Source organism: Castor canadensis, chromosome 2 (genome assembly GCF_047511655.1).
Source record: "Castor canadensis chromosome 2, mCasCan1.hap1v2, whole genome shotgun sequence".
Classification (NCBI taxonomy): domain Eukaryota; kingdom Metazoa; phylum Chordata; class Mammalia; order Rodentia; family Castoridae; genus Castor; species Castor canadensis.
Genome location: NC_133387.1, coordinates 108,064,490 through 108,083,620, shown reverse-complemented (window position 1 = coordinate 108,083,620; position 19,131 = coordinate 108,064,490). Strand labels below are relative to the sequence as shown.

The following is a 19,131-nucleotide window of genomic DNA, read 5'->3' as shown; positions in this document are numbered from 1 at the left end:
AAGATGCATGACCCACGTGTGTCTGCATTTGTAATTCCTGCAGTGGCAAAGCCGGCACTGCAGTGGGAGCCCAGTTGCAAGGCAGGAGCTCGGCCTGGTTCCATGGGGGCGTTAAGGAGGTGGTCTGATGTCTGGGCACAGAGGCAGTGCAACCTAGGGAAGACTGAGAGAAGTCATTTAGGACCCCACCTACCCAACTGTCAAATGAAAGCCACAGCCTTTCCTTCTGAAGGCAGGTGAGGAGTAGGGGATCACTCTGCCCACTATGGGACAAAAGAGAACATGTAGGGAAAATGGCTTGGGAATTTTACCAGGTCCTTCATTTGCTTTGAAAAGGTCCTACAGTCAACAACAAACCCTGTACCCTCCTTCTCTCAGGCAGAGAGCTTCTGTGTGTATAATGATGCTTCATTCATCTTTCTGCCCCAAGCAACTCTCTTTGTGTCTGAACCCTGGACACAGGGTCCTCTTAAAGGCCTATGGAGTGACACTCTGGACACATGTATGTTTTACACATAAATATGGATAAAGAGGGTACAAGGTGAGCATTCCAGGCCCTCTGAAATAATGCATGTAACACTGGTCAACAAAGGCAGCCAGCCATACTTTGGTTTACTTTTACCATGAATGCATGACTGCAGGGAAAAAAGGAGTGTGGGAGCTGAGTGCGCATGGAACACTGTCTGTGAAGAGTGGGTGTCCCAGGAAGAAGCCAGGGCTCACCACACCCAGCAGAGCTGCCAGGCACTTTTGTGGAGCTGAAGGGAAACTAGATGGCTTGGTGACTTCCCTGACTGCCACAAACAGAGGCAGGGATATTCAATTCACACCACAAGGGCAAACTAATTTCAATTGTCTGGAAAAATGACAGTCAATTTTAAGGTACTTACTCCTGCTCCATCAAAAATTTCCCTTTTGTATTTTTATCATAGATGGCATTCTTGCCTGTGAGACACTTGAGTTACAGATAGGGTGACCAACTATTCCACCTTGGGGCTGTAATGGTTTTCCACACTGAAAGTTCTATATCCTAGAGACCCCTGCCCCGCAGTTGGGCCTGAGTTGAAGGAGGAGGTAGCCTTGCTGGGGGGAAGAGGAAGAGCTACACTGTACAGTGCACCCCCCAACTCTGGCCCCAAGAAAGCCTGACCAAGGGAGGCTCTCTTCCAGTCATGCCTGGGTAGGAGCCTCCCCTGAGTGCCTCGGAGAAGCAGGGAATCTACATACCGTGACTTTTGGGGGACTGCTTAGTTCATACTGTAAAACCTCTATACGGATGGCATTTTTCTCAAGGTTAACATAGCTTTAAAAACCAAAAAGGTGAAAGGAAGCTAGTGAAATAATAAGAGGGAAAGTCGAAATGTTTTGATGTTCCAGGGCCATACAATACACCCCAGGGCATTTGCTGCAAAGACAACACAAACCTCTGAGGGGCTGTCTAACTAAATGACAGGACAAGCCATTTACTAAATTGTAAAGGCCTCCTGAGGGCCTAGTCTACTCAACACAGAGTTGCAAAGAGGCGCAAGCCCCCAGAAACAAAGGTAGATATGTGCCTCTAAGAGTCCACTCAATTGGTTCCAGGTGAGGCTGATCTGGCCAGGATAGGGCTGGGGGTGAGGCTGTGCATCTTCCAGGGAGGCTGAAAGGGGCTGTTTAGTGGGTGAACCATGCAACTCGAAGCCTCCTAAGTCACATTCTCCAGCAGGTTTTATGTGGGTCTGCATGATACAGCAGGTTGGAGAAGGTCTTTGGTAGTTTGGGTATAGTAGTGTCAGAGTGGCAGGAACCTGTTCAGTGTCACACCACTGTCACTCAGGGCCAAACTTTCAGCCCAAGAGCATTCTGTAAACTTGGGGCATCAAATGCTCAGAAATGCCAAATGCATATTTATTGATCAGAGCTTTCCAGGGTAGATAAGGTGACCCATGAAACTTAGGCAAATCCAAGAAATAATCGAATCTTGGTCTTCTGGATGCCATTTAAGCAGCTGACAGAAAGCTGAGACTGTTAGAAACCACAGCCTGATCTTCTACTCTGGCCAGGATTCCAGCTGTGGCAACCTTTCTTCTGAGCATGTCCAGGGCTCATGCTGCCCACTATCTCCTCCTCCCTGAGTGGCTGGCTGGTCTCATCTGGTCTGAGCCCCTCTCATCCTCTGTCTACTCATTTCTGCCTCCTTTCTTTTCTACAGCACAACTTCCTTTCTTCTTCCAGACTATTCCCTAACTTACTTTATTTTTTTCTTTCTGAACAACAGACGAAAGCATTCTCAGAGAAAGCAAGCCCTAGGGTTAAATTTAGCCCACCACTTACTAGCTGTATGACTTACAGCCTCTCTGGGCCCAGCATCCTCATCACCCCGGCAGGATGGAGAAAGTGGTACCTATTTTGAAAAGCCAATGTGATGATATATGTAGGCAGAGAGAACAGTGTGTTGTCACAGCCTTCGTATCAGTTGTTGTTCCTTATCTATGGGGGATACATTCCAAATTCCCACAAGATACTGGATCTGTAGAAAGCCCTGAAACTTACATACATACTTTTTTCCCTAGACATAGGTACCTATGATAAAGTTTAGTTTATACAGTAGGCACAGTAAGATTAACAACTATACCTAATAATAAAACAGAACAATTATAACAATATACTATAAGAAAACTTATTTAAAACTCATGAATTGTTGACTTTTGGAATTCCCCTTATAATATTTTCAGACTCTGGTTGACCATGGACAATTGAGACTGCAAAACCTCAGAGAAGGGAGAGCCACTGCAGATCCACTCAGTGCTATTCAAAGTTGCAAAGTCCTAAGTGACATAACTACCTCAAACCTTAATGGAAAGTCACTTGGTAAAACATTTAAGAAAAGGCACACTTGTAGTCTTAAACTTCTGACAAAGTTGATTCAGGATGCAGATGTATGCATGAGCACTTCACTTTGGGAAGCATGATTTAAGAGACGCAGAAGCCATCTTTGGGGTCAGACAGACACTGGCTGGTTGCAATGGCATTACTTGCTTTGCAGTTCTCCAAAGAGGCTCCCAGCTATTGGCACTGGTGCTCTGTCACTGTGAAGTGCCTGGAGTGCAGGAGGGCCTCAGGGCTGCACTCATCAGAGCTTATATGGCCTAGCCATTCACTACAACTTCTTTACTTTTCCCTCATCCTGTAAGTCCATGTTTATCAATACATAAATTTCATAAAAATGGGAAAGAATAGAGAAATCCAAAAAGCCCTGAATAATTTGTAACTGTTCCTCCCCCAAGAAGAAAGCATGAAACTTATTGCTTTCAATAGGGACAATCTTTCTGCAGCATCCTGAGGTGGGTTTGTGTTTTCATGAAGACAGGCTCACATGGTTGGCAGGTGTTGTCTAGGGCAGACCACACCTACACAGAGGCCTCCCACTCAAACCAGAAAGAGTTCTGAGGGGCTGACCTGAGAGCTGGGAAAAATGGCCCTGGGGAAGCTTGAAAAGCCACAGAGAGGGGGCATTCAAGTGGCAAGGTAAAAGAACTGGGGACCTCTGGGTGTCCATGGAGCTTTGTTGAGGGAAGGATAGCCTTTCATAACCACACTGTCCAGGGTCCTTTCTCTCCTTTGTCCCCTTAGGGTCCTAAGTGGGAGACCTTGTTAGTAGCAATAGAAGTTCTATGTGAAAGCGGCCCAGCCACTGACTTGTAGGTTACCTGCTATCTGCAGAGCATACAACCTGGTGACCAGTACATTCTGTGTTTGTCCTGTGTGACCAAAGCTAAGTGACTTGACTCCTCTGAGCCCTGTTCATTTACTATATGAAATGAGGATCATCATTAGTACTGACCTCTTCAGTGAAAAGATAAGCCTAGGATGAGGACATAATCTCTCAGAAAACACAACCCAATTTGAGGAGTATGACTCCTCAAATCCAGCAGGAATGCACTGAAAGAGAGGCTCAGCGCATTTACAGAATTGTTCTGGAGTTGAAACAGAGCTCCAAAGCCACATGGCCCCAGCATCCCTTATTTCAGAAATATTACTGCAGGGCCCACAAATTCCACTGGGACCAGGTGGGCAACAGATGTGCAGACCTGCACTGGACTCTACCAAGACAGAAACTGGGGAGAAAACACCAAATTATAGTTAAGCATTATGCTGGGAAGAAGGGAGGGAGGCAAACCAGCTGGTAGCTGCACTGCAGGCTGAGGGCCATGCATTTGTGGCATGAGCTCTGAAGAGCCCTCTGGAGTCTCCCCCAGCCTGCTCCTGGGCCAGCACAATATGTGGGTTAGGGTGGGGTGTGCCCAGGGTTTAGCAGTGGCTTAGACCCACCGTCACCAGGGCAGCAGCTAACTTGCAGAGCTGGCCCTCTTCGTAGGTCAGCTCTCTTTTCACCCACTCTGAGCACCTTGATTCTTGCCATGGGCAGGCTGCTGCATCTCCATTTCTCTCGCCCATTCAGATGCTCACCTTTTTCAGCCTTGCAGCCCCTGTGCCAGAACGGATGGCATCCATCAAGGCTTGCCTGGCATCTACTGGGTTGCTGAGGGTGCCCATGCTGGACCTAGAAGCCATCCTTGCTGCTGATGGGGCCTGGAAGGCATGAGGTGAAAGTGGAGGTGGAGGCAAGGCTTGTGGGGGTGAAAGGCCAAGGTCTTCTTGTTGACAACTTTGTGAACCCGGGGCTGAGACAACAGCATCTCGGAAGCTCTGGAGCTCCTCGGAGGCAAGAGATGACACCTAACAATGAGATAGTTAAATGACTGTTGTAGAGTGCACACTCTCATCATCTGGTCTTATATGGGAACTATTAACCCCACAGTGGCAGTATGAGGAAGTCTGGCCTTTAGGTGATGATTAGGTCATAAGGGTAGAGCCCCCATGAATGGGGTCAGTGCCTTTATAAAAGAGACCCCAGAGAGTCCCTTGTGCATTCCACCATGAGGACATAGTGTGATGATGCCATCTATGAAAGAGTGCCCTTATAAAAGAGACCCGAGAGAGTCCCTTGTGCATTCCACCATGTGAGGACATAGTGTGATGATGCCATCTATGAAACAGGAAGTGTGCCCTCTCCAGACACCAATTATGCTGGTTCTTGGATCTTGGACTTCCAGAATGATAAACAACAAATTTCTGTTGTTCAAAAGCCACCCACTTAGCCTGAAAAACTAATACAGTGATAATGCCCTTAAAGGTTCTTTCCAAGATGAAGCACACAGCTGACTGACTTATCCTTGAATCTCAAAGAGCTCCTCCGTGATAAACCTAAGTGCTTAAGACACCTGCCCCTGTGCTCTGCCAAGTCATGGATCTCAGGGACTTGGATTTGGTAGAAATGAAGCTGAGAACTCGCTGATCTTGCAGTTTTTCTTGGGATGTAAGGATATGAACAGAGGTCAGACACACAACTTTGACACATTTTGGGGGGCAGGACACACACTGAAAACCCCATGAGTAACGTTCAACTCATGTTGTCTCTCAAACTCTATGTGTGGAAGATGCGCACAGGTGACACCAGGTAGACCCTAAACTCAGGTCCGTATTGATTCCTAAAGTTGGGTAAAAGCCAGTTCTGTATTCCCACAGCAAGGTCATGCTAGGAGGTGTGCTGCTGATGTGATGCCCTGGTGGGTCGGTTATCTAACCCTTTACCACTGCATGTTGGAAGGAATGTGGAAAGAACTCCATGTGAGGTGCAGGCAGGAGTTAACAGCTTCAGAGAGGGATGCAAAAGGTCTGGGAGTTCATGGTTTGGCTGAGTCATGGTTGCCCCAGCCTCCTGCAGAGGGGCACCCGCCCCTGTGCCAACATGACAGGCAGGTGTCCACTCTGGCCAACAGAAGCTTCCATACCATCTGTCCAGGGTGGTGGGTGGGCATTTGAGCCCTGGAAGGCCCTGTCCCTTACCTTCCTCAGGCTGTGAGCACCACTGTGCCCCCGGATGGCTGCGAGCAGTGCTGATCGCTCACTCTCTGCCTCCATGTAGGATGGTTTCTTTGGCCTTCTGTCTGAGGTGTGTTCTGGAGTCTAGAATATTAATAGTGTCAACATATTTCACTTCAAAGACAGAAAAAGGCTGTTTCTTTCAAGGCAGCTTGAAAGAAAATGAGTACACAGTAGGTAAGATTCTGTTTAAGCAGTCTGTTACAAGATACATACAGAAGGTCCCTCCCCAACTTTACCTTGGTGTGAAAGCATACTCCTATGATCATTCTGTTTTTCATTTTTAGCACAATAATAGGTAAATTATATGAGATACTCAACACATTCAATGAAAAAGGCTTTGAGTTAGATTTTCCCCAAATGTAGGCTAATATGTGTTCTGAGTATGTTTAAGGTAGGCGGGGCTAAGCCTCACTAGGCTAGGTTTATTGAATATATTTACAACTTATGATATTTTTAACTTGCCATGGATTTAGCAGGACCTAATTTCATCAGAAGTTGAGGGGCATCGATATAAGAATCAAAGGTGATATATTTGGGGTAGCATCAAATGTTGCCTCTTAATGGCAGATCAGTCCTATTATTTATGCTAGCTGTCCATGGCTGCTATGTGTGTTGAAGCTGTGCAGATTCCCGGGTCTCTGTACTTAGTGTGTGACATTGGGCTGGGCACTGAGCCTCACTCTGCCTCAGTTTCCTTATCTACAAAATGAAGGAAATCTAATTATTAGTGTTGGTTTAGCAATTAAGTAATATTTTTGATGTGCAAAATGCCTAGATAATGGAGGAGGTGTGTGGTAACATTGCTCCTACTATTGGCCAAGAATGACGGTGACAATGCTACAAATAAAGACGTATGCCACATAACAATATCTCCACAGCAGTGTACCACATATGTGATGGCAGATCTACAAGACTTTAATGGAGCTGAAAGAGTCCTGTCATCTAGTAACACTGTGGTCACCTTAATGTCCTCATGTGGCATCACTCACATTTGGGGTGATGCTGGTGTTCATGAGCTTAAACACCACCAGACACACAGAAGCATGGCATGTACCATTATGTAAGTACGTAATTCTTGACAACGATAATAGGTGGCTACATCACTGGTTTATATACTCACTATGCTTTTAGATTACTATACAGTGAATCCAATCTATATGGTTTACTGTGAATCAGTGGGCCATTTACACTGGCAATAGCCTTGGAGATCTTGTGTTTGCCATGCCTCTTGACCTGTCCCTCCCAGGCTGGTGTGAGCACGCTCCCTGATGTTAGCACAATGACTCAATCACCTAGCCATGTGGTTCTCAGAATGTGTCCCCATTGTTATGTGACACGTGACTGTACAGGAAAGCAGTAACACTGTCTGATTATTTACCCATCTCAGTGTGCTATGGATCTCAAATGTCACCAGAGGCTCATGTGGTAAAGGCTTGGTTCTCAGCATGTCAATATTGGGAGTAGAACCTTTAGGAGGTGGGGCTACTGGAAGGTCCTACATCACCGGAAGTGTGCCCTTGAAAGGGATGGTGAGATGCTGGTTTCTCTCTGTCTCTCTCTGTCTCTCTGTGTCTAGCCATGACGTGAGTAGTTGCTCTGTCATGCACCATAACATACTGCTTTGCCACAGACCCAAAAGCAATGTGCCAACTGACCATGAACTGAAACCTCCAAACTGTGAGCTCAAATAAACCCTTCTTCTTTTTAAGTGGATTATCTCAGTTATTTTGCTACAGCAACTGAAAAGTGACTAACACACACCACTCCAAGATTTGTGTATGGATGGTTCCACATGCCAGCCTTTCCTTTCCTCTGGCAAGGTGGATGGACATTTATTGACTGACATCTTTTCTACAGGGCAGTTGGAACCTGATAAGCTGAAACCATCATTTTTAGCCTCTTTAGTGATTCTTTTAAAATACTGTGGAGAAAGGAGACAGAAATTCTAGTTATAATGAAACCTCAGCATTAACTCTTGCTGTTACATGTTTCCTGTCTCTTCAATGCTATTCTCAGGGTCTGGGACAGGTGTCAAGAGTTCCCTGCACCTGTCCCCAGCAGGCTGCCACATTCACCTTGCGGAGGCTGTCCTTCCCTCCGGCTGAATGGATGGCTTCCATCAGGGTGCTGTGTAGGGAAGTGTCTTTTGGAACTGGCCTCTGAACAACAGGCTTGAATTTTTTCATTGGCCCAAATATGCTAGGTGGCAAAGAACCGTCTGTTTCATGAACAGCTGAAGAGAACACATTGGGTTTTTCCTTGGTTTCTTGGACAATGTAGTTAGTAGCGGCAGACACTTTTGGAGAACAAGGGGGCTCACTGTTGCCTGGGACCCAGGTAGAGCCATTCTCCAGTGTTTTGCCAGAACTCTGAGCATCTGGCAAGTGTGGAGGAAGAGGGTGTGCCCTGTCCAGTGGGCACATGGGGTCAGATGCTGAGCTGGTCTTTTGGTTACTTGGGCTTTGCTTTGCATTGAAACCACAGCTCTGCCCCACAGAAATACAATCCCTCTGGGAAGATCTGACTAGTGGGAAATAAGAACTTCTGTGGACAGCAGCAGGACAGTCTTGAGTGGACGACTTTCCATATGGGCTTCTGACCTCCTCTTTGGAATGGGATCCTGCTGCTGAATCTGCCCTAGGATCACTGTGATGGTGGGCAGAGGTCTGCTTCATATCATGCTTTTGTCCTTGTGCCTCTGAGTATGGGTTGAGGGCCGAGTTGTCTTTCACAGTGGGAGGCGGTCCTACCAGCTTTGGTCTTCTGTCTTTGTGACCCTTCTCAGCATTTTTATGTTGCTGCACCACATCAGTGAGGACTTTCATGGGTCCTATCCGCTTGGCAATAGCAGAGGCCACATACTGGCTGGACGTTCTTCTGTGAGGCTTGAGGAACGTGATTTCTGTGCTGTTAGCTGCTGGCACTTTCATGTGACAAGTGATTGCTGAGGGCTGCTGGCTTCTCCCCTCCTCCAGGGGTACGCTGTATTCTTGGTGGCCAGATGGCTGTTGGTCTGGGGTTATTGTAGGGGTTGCCTTGAGTCTATTTTCTTGCTGTGGCTTTGCTGGCATGGTGGTGGTGGCGGTAGTGGTGTTAGTGGAGGGGGTCCACTTGGCTGAGCTCTCTGTGGGTTGGCTCACATGCTTTTCCATTGAGTTACACCTCCAGAACTCTTTGACTTTCCCAATGGGTTGAGTTTCTGTTTCAACTACTGTTGACGAGAGGGATGTGGCCCTTCTTCCACTCATGTGGGGATTCACCAGATTCCCCAGCTCGTCGATCTTAATGGCGCCCGTGGACAGGGACACGTCCCTATCATAACACCTCATCTCTGACTTGGGAGGAATAATTTTATATGTTGTGAGGCCATACTTAAGTCCATAACTTCCTCCTGGGACTTGGCCTCGCTGAGACCATGGTGGTGGTGCAAAGGCAGGGTTTTCATCATCACTGTCCTTTTCATTGCCTGGCTGTGAAGTTACTCTCTGGGTGGCCTGTGTCTGCTCATTGTGAACAGAGCCATGTACCTTGCCTTTCCCCTTTGTATTTAGGTCATCTTTGTAAAGTTTTGAGGCAAAAGAAGTCACCTTGAGCCCCATTTTAATTGGAGTCCCATCTTCAGAAACATTGGCTAAGGGTGATTGGATTCCCTTTCTGATGTCCTGGGAAAGTGGGTAGGGATCAGGTCTTTCTTCCCTTGTCCCTCCATGTGGCTGGCTGTGCTTAGCCTGAAATGGGAGCAGGTGGGCTCTCCTGCTGGCAACACCCCCCATGTCAAAAGAACCAGCATTGTTATTTCTATTGGAAGGCAGCCCGGAATCCATAGGTTCATCAGAAACTTCTCCAATGAATGTTACTGGAATTGTATCCACATCACCATAGGGAATTATGGTCTCTTGCATGCAGTGGTGGGGCACACCATTTATAGAGTTGGTTAGAGAGCTGATGTCTGACTCATAACTCTCTTCCATTTCTGCAAAGAAGGACAAACACAAGTCACTGATTGGTACCACCTGTAGGATTCCCCAGGCCAACAACTTAGTGTGATCATGGCCATGACTTTGATTTCCCCAAGGTTACTTTTTTTTGTAAGTTTTTTATATACATGTTAAAATATTATTTTGATTTGTAATCTCCACTTTTATTATGTGACATAAGACCCATTTAAGAATCCTTCATGTTTTAGGTAGGGTGTACAGTTATAACATTTTGCCAACATCCTGTAATTACAAAACAGACTTTCTACATCTAAGCTTCTGGAAAGCCTGTTCCCAACACAGGAACATGAAGGTGAATGTGGGGTTTTGGCTTTAGTGTTTCTCAAGTCCACTGGAAGGATAAGTAGGACAACTTGTCCTATCTTTAATTTCTTAAAGAAAAAAATGACTAAGACTTGAGCTCTTCTGACTTACACTGATTCTTCAAAGCACTAAATGGTGCAGTGGGTCATGTGGTCTCAGGCTGTGTAACATTACATGGCTGGTTCAGATTCCCAGCTCTGTCAACCATACACTCTGAGGACAAGAAACTAAAAACAAAGTCAGATAAAACTACTGATCAAAGTCTGTTTTCTTCTTGTTTCATTTTAAGACATGCTCAGTACCTAATTTCTACTTTACTTTCAATGTGTGTCATGGAGCAAAGAACATTGTTCCATCTGAAAGATTTCCTATTTGCCTACTGAAATTATTTGCATCTGCTTTGGCCTTACAGTACTATTTTCTAAAAATGTATCAGTGGAATAGCAGTGCCGTGGGATGCTCTATTATAAATGGGCTTACAGTGAACAAAAAGTTGGGTATTACCTCCTTGAGACTGGAAGAGGAAAGTAAAGAGAACCAGTTTGCTTATCTTCATGTCATCCCATGCTTCCCTAGCTCATTTGGGTATTCTGGACCTTTTTTGCTTGAATTCACGTAGAATACTTAAATTCAAATACAAATACAAATTTAGTATTATTCAGAGCACATGTTAAGTAGCCATTTAGGTATTTTCTCAATACTGCTTGGACCACCAATAGAAAGTGGTTCATCAGACCCTGCCCTCACCTGAAAGACAGCCCAGCCCTCACATCCATGCTCACCTGAGAGAGAGTTCAGCCCTCACATCCATGCTCACCTGAGAGACAGCTAGGCCCTCACTTATAAGCTATCTCCATACTGAGCTGCAATTCTTCTGAAGACTTCTTCCTCATGTAGTTACACAAATGTGTGCTCAGCAAAGTAACCTTTGGTATCTATGGTCACAGAACAAAATATCAAAATAGTAGGTTACCTTCCAGGTCCTCATCAAGTTCTTCCAGGGTTTTATGGAATTGTCCAGTAATGAGTAGGTCTTCATCATGATTTGAGGGAATGGCAGCTTTCTCAGTCCTGAGAAGACCAAAGATAAAGAAAGACCACTTATTTCTCTTACTACTAATTTCAAATACTACTTTCCAGAAATATTTGAGGACAGGGCAGCTTATATTCAGATTCATGCAGTCATATACTCACTGGACCACTGTGTTGTCCTTGGAACTAGTGAGACACAGATTGTATGTTTGTGTGAGTGGTGTGTATGTATGTGCATTTGTATGTGTGTGCATATGTGCTTTGTCTGAATACATGTAGTGCATTGCCTCTTATAAGTGTGTGTTGTATATGTGATATATGGTGTTTTGGAGATGTGTGCAAGTGTGGGATGTATTGTCTAAGGCATGCATGTTGTATATGTGACACGTGAGGTGTATTTTCTGTGGCATGTGTGTTGTTAACATGATGTGTGATGTGTTTAGGGTGTTTGCATATGTTAGATGTGTTGTCTGTGGAATGTGTGTTATGTATATGATGCATGGAGGGTTTGCATATGTAAAGGTATATTGTTTTTGTTATGTATGTTGTGAATGTGACATATAGTGTGTTTAGGGTGTGTGTGCATATGGCCCCGATGCAGCTTCCATTTAGTCTGCAGCCAACTATTTAAATTTTCATGCTGTATAGGACAGATTGAATGTGCTGTTAGGACTCATTTACATATCTGTGTTGCACTGCACCTGACACCAGGCATAAGAAGCGAGGAATGCCTATTTGCACATGTACATGGTGACAGGGCTGGTCTGCCTTCCCTCTGGACCTGCAAAGCCAAGCTTGCCCCAAGTACCTGGTTTTCTCAATGTCCCTCATGGCCTTAGGGATGAATGCTGCAGGCTCTGGCCCAGGGCACTGCTGGGCAGCCTACACTGTTAGGAGGACCTTGGAGGGGAGCATTCAGGATTGCATGGGGAGGCTTTCCAGAAATGCTGCAACTTTGCAAGCTCATGCCTCCATCTATTCCATCCTAAGTAGTGACCCATCTGCCAGATTCAGAAATAGAGACAATTTACTCCCCCTCAATAAGGGACTTTCATATACTCGCTGGTATTTCCTGCACTGGGCAGATAATGGAAAGTATGGGGGCTTGGGAGTCATCATGCAACCCACAGAGGTGTGCACCCAAGGATTTTTCACTGAAAACATAATGACAATGACAAAGGTGACAGCAAACATGATTGCCACTATTATGGTAATAACAGCTCCCATTCTTGTCCCTCTTGCTCCTCCCCAAGGGCATCATGAAACTTGATAGGAGGAAGGTCACAGAAGCTCAGGCCTACTGGGCGTGCCTTTGTGCCAGAGCATGCAGCCTTCACATGCCAAGCACTAAATGGTGCTCTTCTGTATGAATAATCTTATTATAATCATCACAAGTGATTTACAAGGTAGGTAGTGTCAGATAGGAAATTCTGTAGACAGACTAACAGACTTGCACAAGGTCACATAAGAATTCAACACTACGTGCACCTACTCCAAAGCCCAAGTAAGGACATGCTTGGCCAACCAGTGGCCTGCTCATGTCTGGGACAGAGAGGGACAATGCGGTACCCTGGGGCACAGGGTGTCCCAGAAGATGTCAGCCCGCCTTTTTGGAACAGCAGATCTTGCTTTATTTGCATCACAGGGGCAGTGACATCCATGAGACAACTACTGCCAAAACAATTTGAAAGCTGTCTTTGCAAGGGCCCTTGCCTCAATTTTCCTATTGTGCAGAAAACACAGAGGCATGTCTATGACAACTGTCCATCTTTAGTGAAAGCTGAGGGTTCTTTTTTTAATTGATTGTTAAAACTGAGGACCAATTCCCATTATTGCTAATCAGGCCTGATAATGATGCATGAAATATGCCTTGCACAATCCTCACTTACGTCGCAAAGTTTTCATTCTGATAAATGAGCCTTTCTTTCCTAGTGACTGTGTCCATTCAGGAGCCAGGAAGTGGCTTCAGGATCAGTCTCAGCTAATGTTCTCTGACAGGCCAGACAAAGGGGGCTGGCTGGAGATGTGTGTACATGTGGACCAATTAGTGAGGACCACAAAAGGTGCAGGGTTGTCCTTCCTATTGTTTTGGCCTTGAATGCATTCCGCTAAGGAGTTTTCTCTTTCCTGGAATGGGATGGTATAAATAAATTTAAATATTTAGTAAAATATATGGAAGAGGTAAATATGGAAATTGATTAAAAAGAGTTAGTATCTGAGATGGGAAACAGCATTTTTAAAATGCTTTATCTTAGTTTAGGATGTTTAAAGTTCAGCCAAACAAAATCATATACATACTTCTACTTCAAACAATTTACCTTTATTCAAAGTATGCATGATCACATCACTGTAGTAGACACTGAAGAGAATGATATTAGTAAGAACTAAGATACAAATTCCACTGATTTTATAAATGTTAAGCTATAAAAACAAACAAGCAAACAAAAACCCTGAGCTGATGAAGGTGCAATGAATCTGATGCACTCACACTTTTTCTTACTGGTTTTAACTGGAGAGCAATGTGGAACCAGACATCAACAAATGAACAAATGAAAATCACTTTATCTTGGTGACAACATTGGTATGTTATCCTCTATTTTGATAATTTATGTTCAGAAATCAATCCAAGAGAAGGGAAATTATAAATATAACTGTGTCCTTTCTATTGATGTGAAAAACTCTAAAATATCCAGCAGTAGGTAAAGTCACCTAAATTGCTGCATACACACACACACACACACACACACACACACACACACACACACATGCACACACAGCCTTAATTATGGCAATAAGGAAGTCTATGTAGAAATACAAATTAAGGCTTCACCTAGCATGTTATATGAAGAAATCAAGACATACAACTGTATCTAGGATAATTACAATGATATAAAAATAGCAATTCCTGTGGACAGGGGTGAGATAGATAGCCAGACAGCAACAAATAAACCAGTGTGGCTACCTGAAAGGGAGGAATTATGATGAATATTTTTTACTTTAGAATTATGCTTGTTTCAGTGCAAAACTGCTTGAGTTAAAAGGTAATTTTTTTTATTGTTGTGCTGGGTGGGGACACGTGACATTTACAAAAGTTCTTACAATATATCAAATGTAACATACTTGAATTCACCCCCTCCATCATGCTCCTTTATCCCCTCTCCCCCCACTCCTGGAATATTTCCAACACGTTTCATTTTTCCATTTATCTACATGTGTACACAGTACTTGCACCATATTCACATAAGACAATTTCTAATGAGAAAAATTTAAAACATTATTTTCATCCTCTAGTTAACAATCATTGTTTTTGTGCAAAGGAATTTACACTTTTCTTATTCAGTGCATAGTATGCATGACCCTGTTTTCTTCTGGGAGTCCAATGATGTAGCTATTGCCTGACCACCATCAGTGAGAAAACTGAGGAAGGCCAGGCTGTCTCAAATACTACCTAAGCCCCTCCTATCCAGGCTCAGCCTCAGCTGCTTGGCCTAGCATTAGTGGGCCAAGCTCCAGGGGCCTCATGCTTCTGAACTGGTTTCTCCCCTACCCTGTAGGCCAACTGTACAGCTGAAGTCTGAGGACTCTACACTTAGTCCTGTTCCCTTGTACTTACGATCTTCTCTGCTCAGTCTCTTCCCTGTCTGGCCAATTTGGACCTCACAGGCTAGCTCTTGATGCTGTCACTCTGTCCCAGGCCCTGTTGGCACATCCACATTCTTTGATGGTCCTAGCTTTGCTCCTTGGCACTCTGAAATGGACCTTGCTTAGGACCCTGCTTTCCCAGAAAGAGAGAGTGGACACATACCAGGAGCAACCAGCCTGGGTGTACTATGGAGTGAAAGAATGACTACAGAAGCCCAGCCCCTTGGCCTATGTGTCTCATAAGGCTGCCAAGCCCTGGCCATCTCTGAGGAAGGGCAGAGTGAGCCCTACTACCACCTCTGCAGCTTGCTTTTCTCTTGATGCAACTCAGAGGCTGCTATGTTCTGGGTCCTGGGATTCTGCATGAATGAGTTATTTAGTTAAAGCCAAAGCCAGTGGCAATGTAACTATTTTGCTTTCCAACCTAAGATTATGGGAGAGATTTAGGGATTCCCATTGTCTTCTTGCCAGAGGGTTACTGGTGGATTAAACCATTCCTCCTTCTTTGTAAAACCACTAGATTCGGATCCCTAGTCTCTGGCTTAGAAGGCAGCTCCCTGCGGACTCAGCAGAAGAGCCCTAGGCTTGTGTCACTGAAGAGTCAACAGAGGGTGGGACACAACGCCTCTGTTGGTATAAAGCAACTGAGCGCAGCTGTTTCTCTCCTGGGCTTCCTTCCCCACCCACAATTACACCCTGATCTTTAGACATGTTTCTTATTGACCGTATGTTGTGGCTGAAGACAAAGAAAATAAGGCAAACAAACACAGTGTAAGCATTTTGCTATCAGGCTGCATATGTTGAATAAACATTGCCAGAGCTGGTTTCTCACACGGAGAAGTATAGAATCGTGATTCTGCAGGGAATGTGACAGTGCTCAGGTCACTGCTGTGAAGCATATGAAGGTCAGAGAGCAGGAGTGGGCACTTTCATACCAGTCTTCCTAGGAGGCTGAGCTGATTCTTGTGACCACCCACTTGAGGGTTCTGAGGGTAGGAGCACAGGGTGAGCCTTCCACTCAGCCGAGGGCACATAGGTACTGCCTGGCCTCAGGACTTGCTTACCCAGCTCCACACAAAAAATGAGAACAGGGACCCCATCTGTCCTGTCCAGTTAGCACCAGAAGATATAGGGACGGTATGAGTTTTTGTTTTCACTTGCTATGAGAAAGAAAGGGAGAACATTCTGATAATGACCCATCTGAAATTCATAAGATCTGTATCAATCACATCAAGTCATGACTGTTTTTGACGTGGTTAAAAGAGTTTCTTTAAGAAATATAGACAGAATTAATGAAAAAGAAAATCTAAGAGGAAAACTATGATGCATTCAGGGAGCAATTCAATTTGCTGGTGACATCCAAATCAACCCTGTGATTTCAAAATGATTACTGGATAGACAAATGGCAAAAAGCCTGGGAAACACAGTGGATGAGCGTTAGAGGCTGAGTCTCCTCATCCCATTCATTAATGTTCCTGAATTGATGAACCTGTGTTCAAGACAATGATGACCGATAGAACAGGAGTCATATATACAATGTGAAATCTTGTAGTCACATTTAAAGAGTTAAAGATGAAATTAATTCTTGTTACTGTAATTTTTCCTGTTTATACATATGGATTTCATACATATTTTGTACTTACATTTCAACTGGACCAGACCCTTGGCAAGTGCTCAGTGGCCAAATGTGGCTAGTGGCTTTAGCACTGGAACTGTTCAAGTTCTTATGTGTTTTAAATGTTCCTTTGAAAATGTAGTTATAAAACTTTAGGGTTCTGGAGGGGTCTAGGTTGAAAACCATGTTTCTCAATGTTTTTGTAGTCACCACATGCTTATAGTTATGACTGGTCCAGGTTCTACATGGTGCTACAAAGTTTCCAACTGCTCCTGTGATCACAGACTTTCTAGTGTCACTTCTAAATGATTCTGTGGTTACAACATTCCCCTGGTTATGAAGTTTTTGGGTTCTAGATGGTGATAAATGTTTCAAACGCTCCTGTGGTCAGAGTCCCTTTGGTACAGCCTCCAGGCTCCAGAGGGTGGAGTGATCAGGAAGTCTAGGGCCTGTGTCCCTTTGTAGCCTACCACTGAGATCTCAGTCCACTATCAGGTGACTTGAAGCCACATGCCCTGCAGGTGATGGAGCACTTCTTCTTCCCTACACTCACCTACAAGTGGGGATTGGGAAGGATCTTTAGCGGTTGCCAGGCAGAGGGAAGGATGGTGAGTGCTACAGGGAGGCTCCCTTCACTTTCTACCTTTGAGGCCTCTGCATGTGGTTTCATCTTGGCGCTACTGTTAAAAAAGAAACACCCCTAAACACTCAGTTGATCTCTCTCATTTCTACTTATAGCAGTCCTCAGAAATGATGTTTCCAAAAGGAACTTCAGAGCACAGAGCTCCACTGTATTTATACACAAACAGATAAACTGCCTGATGACAGCCAGAGTGCCTTTACAATTAAAGCATTTAGAAACAATGCAAGTTCCTCTCTGATCCCCCGCCCCCTCCAGGAGGAGGAGGATACATCCTCTCTGCCTCTCTTCCCATCTGTCTATTATTTCTTCTCAAACAAAGATGCCATAAATACTTGGAAGAGGAAGATACTCAGAACTAGATACAGTTATGGACTACCCAACACATCATATTTCTATCCTTCCTCCTTCAGTAGTAACCAGCAATAATAATAATGTCAGTTACCAGTTTTTGAAAGCTGGCAAATATGCCCGGCACTATTCTGAGGGGAAGTACTGACAAGGGACTAGAGGGGAGAGGTGAAGTTGCTGGCCCCATGGCACATCATTGCCAGCAATGGGCACTCTGACCCTAAGGCACTCTAACTATGGGCATTTTAATCTTCACATTCAGTTCTTCTTTAAATGAGGAATGCTGTTCTTGGTTTCATACAAGACAGGTACATCTGAGAAGAGATCTGTAGGTCCATGTAGTATGAATGGCAACCATTTTTCTAGGGCTCAGCCATTCATGAGGTGCAAAAGACCCTCCATGAGGGTCGCTGCTAGGTGTCCTCCTAAGGGCCACTACCATCTGCATGTTTCTGTTGTGTTTGTTCACCTGCTGGGCTGAATACCTCTTAAGGAGTTTTTTTATTGGCTGTACTAAGTCTAGAGGAAAGTTGTTGTCCCATTTACAGGGTCAAGTTCAAATGGAAGGCGGTAAAATTTATGATGGGATCCAACTGAAACTGAAAAGTTGATGGAAAACATCCTTTTCAAATTGTAGCACCAACAACATATTGCAGTTATTACTGGTTATTCACACTTGCTCGTTTTAGAAGGCTTGGGTTTACTCTTGAGACTCTTCAACTTAAAGTCTTGGCTCCAAGGGAATTGGGTGGTGCCTGCCTATGCTGCCACTGATGAAACAGCAGCTGCAGAAGAAATGAGCTGAGTCTCTAAATACAAGTACACGGAATGGGCACAGTGACTTGCCACATGACTGGGTAGTAGAAGAAAGATAGCCTGTAGCTGAGGCCAACCCACACAGCATCCTTCCATCCATGGCAGGAACACTAGAGGAAAAAGCAGTTGCCTCCCATTTGTAAAAGTGTGTGATCCTAGCCAGAGAAGTCTCAATGACTGTGACATGTGTAGGGAACAGAGTAAGGAGAAATAGCCAAGAAAAACTAGAAGTATGCAGACTTTACACACTTGGGTTTTTTCAGGTCACGAAGGGTCAACACTATTTCCAAACAGTACTCAGTGAATTCCCAAGTAAGAAAAGGGTCGCAAGAGAAGACATCGCATTGGCCAAGTTGGAAACAGTGAACAGTTCCTATTTTCCCTGTGACTGGCCCTAAAGGGGAGACTTTCTGAAAGGTGAGGGTGTCTGTGACTGTTGATGTCTTCACAACTTACTAGAATCCACTCTCAGCCTACAGACAGGTGATGTTAAGGTCACTACTTCTGTTTTGCAGAAGGCCCTAAAGTCTGGCATTCAAAGGGAATGGAGAGATACACATCACAGCTGTGCCCCAAACCATCGTTGTTTGTTAGGCAGGATGAACATCCTTTCAGTAACACAAATGGCCACCTCAGGATGAGTTGCAGAAATTAGGTATTGGAGTCATTTATGGTAGAGCCTAGAGACTGGATTTAGAGTTGAGCATTAGCCCCCCAAAACATGGGTAATACATACATTTGGTGGGCACAGTGAAAGAGAAGCTTTCCTTTGGGCAAGGAGACTCTGCCCATCCTCTCTGGTA

At 44.7% G+C, this 19,131-nt stretch overlaps 1 protein-coding gene across 9 annotated transcripts in view; it reads right to left on the bottom strand.

Moving 5' to 3' along the window:
• Cobl (cordon-bleu WH2 repeat protein) overlaps positions 1-19,131 on the bottom strand; it is a 247,872-nt gene that overhangs the window by 7,596 nt on the left and 221,145 nt on the right. For all 9 annotated transcript variants that reach the window (XM_074065488.1, XM_074065489.1, XM_074065487.1 and 6 more), the window contains 4 exons: positions 11,206-11,303; positions 8,007-9,904; positions 5,893-6,012; positions 4,453-4,722 (listed from right to left, as the gene is read on the bottom strand). In XM_074065488.1, the coding sequence (XP_073921589.1) occupies positions 4,453-4,722; positions 5,893-6,012; positions 8,007-9,904; positions 11,206-11,303 (2,386 nt within the window). The remainder of the gene's footprint in view (positions 1-4,452; positions 4,723-5,892; positions 6,013-8,006; positions 9,905-11,205; positions 11,304-19,131) is intronic.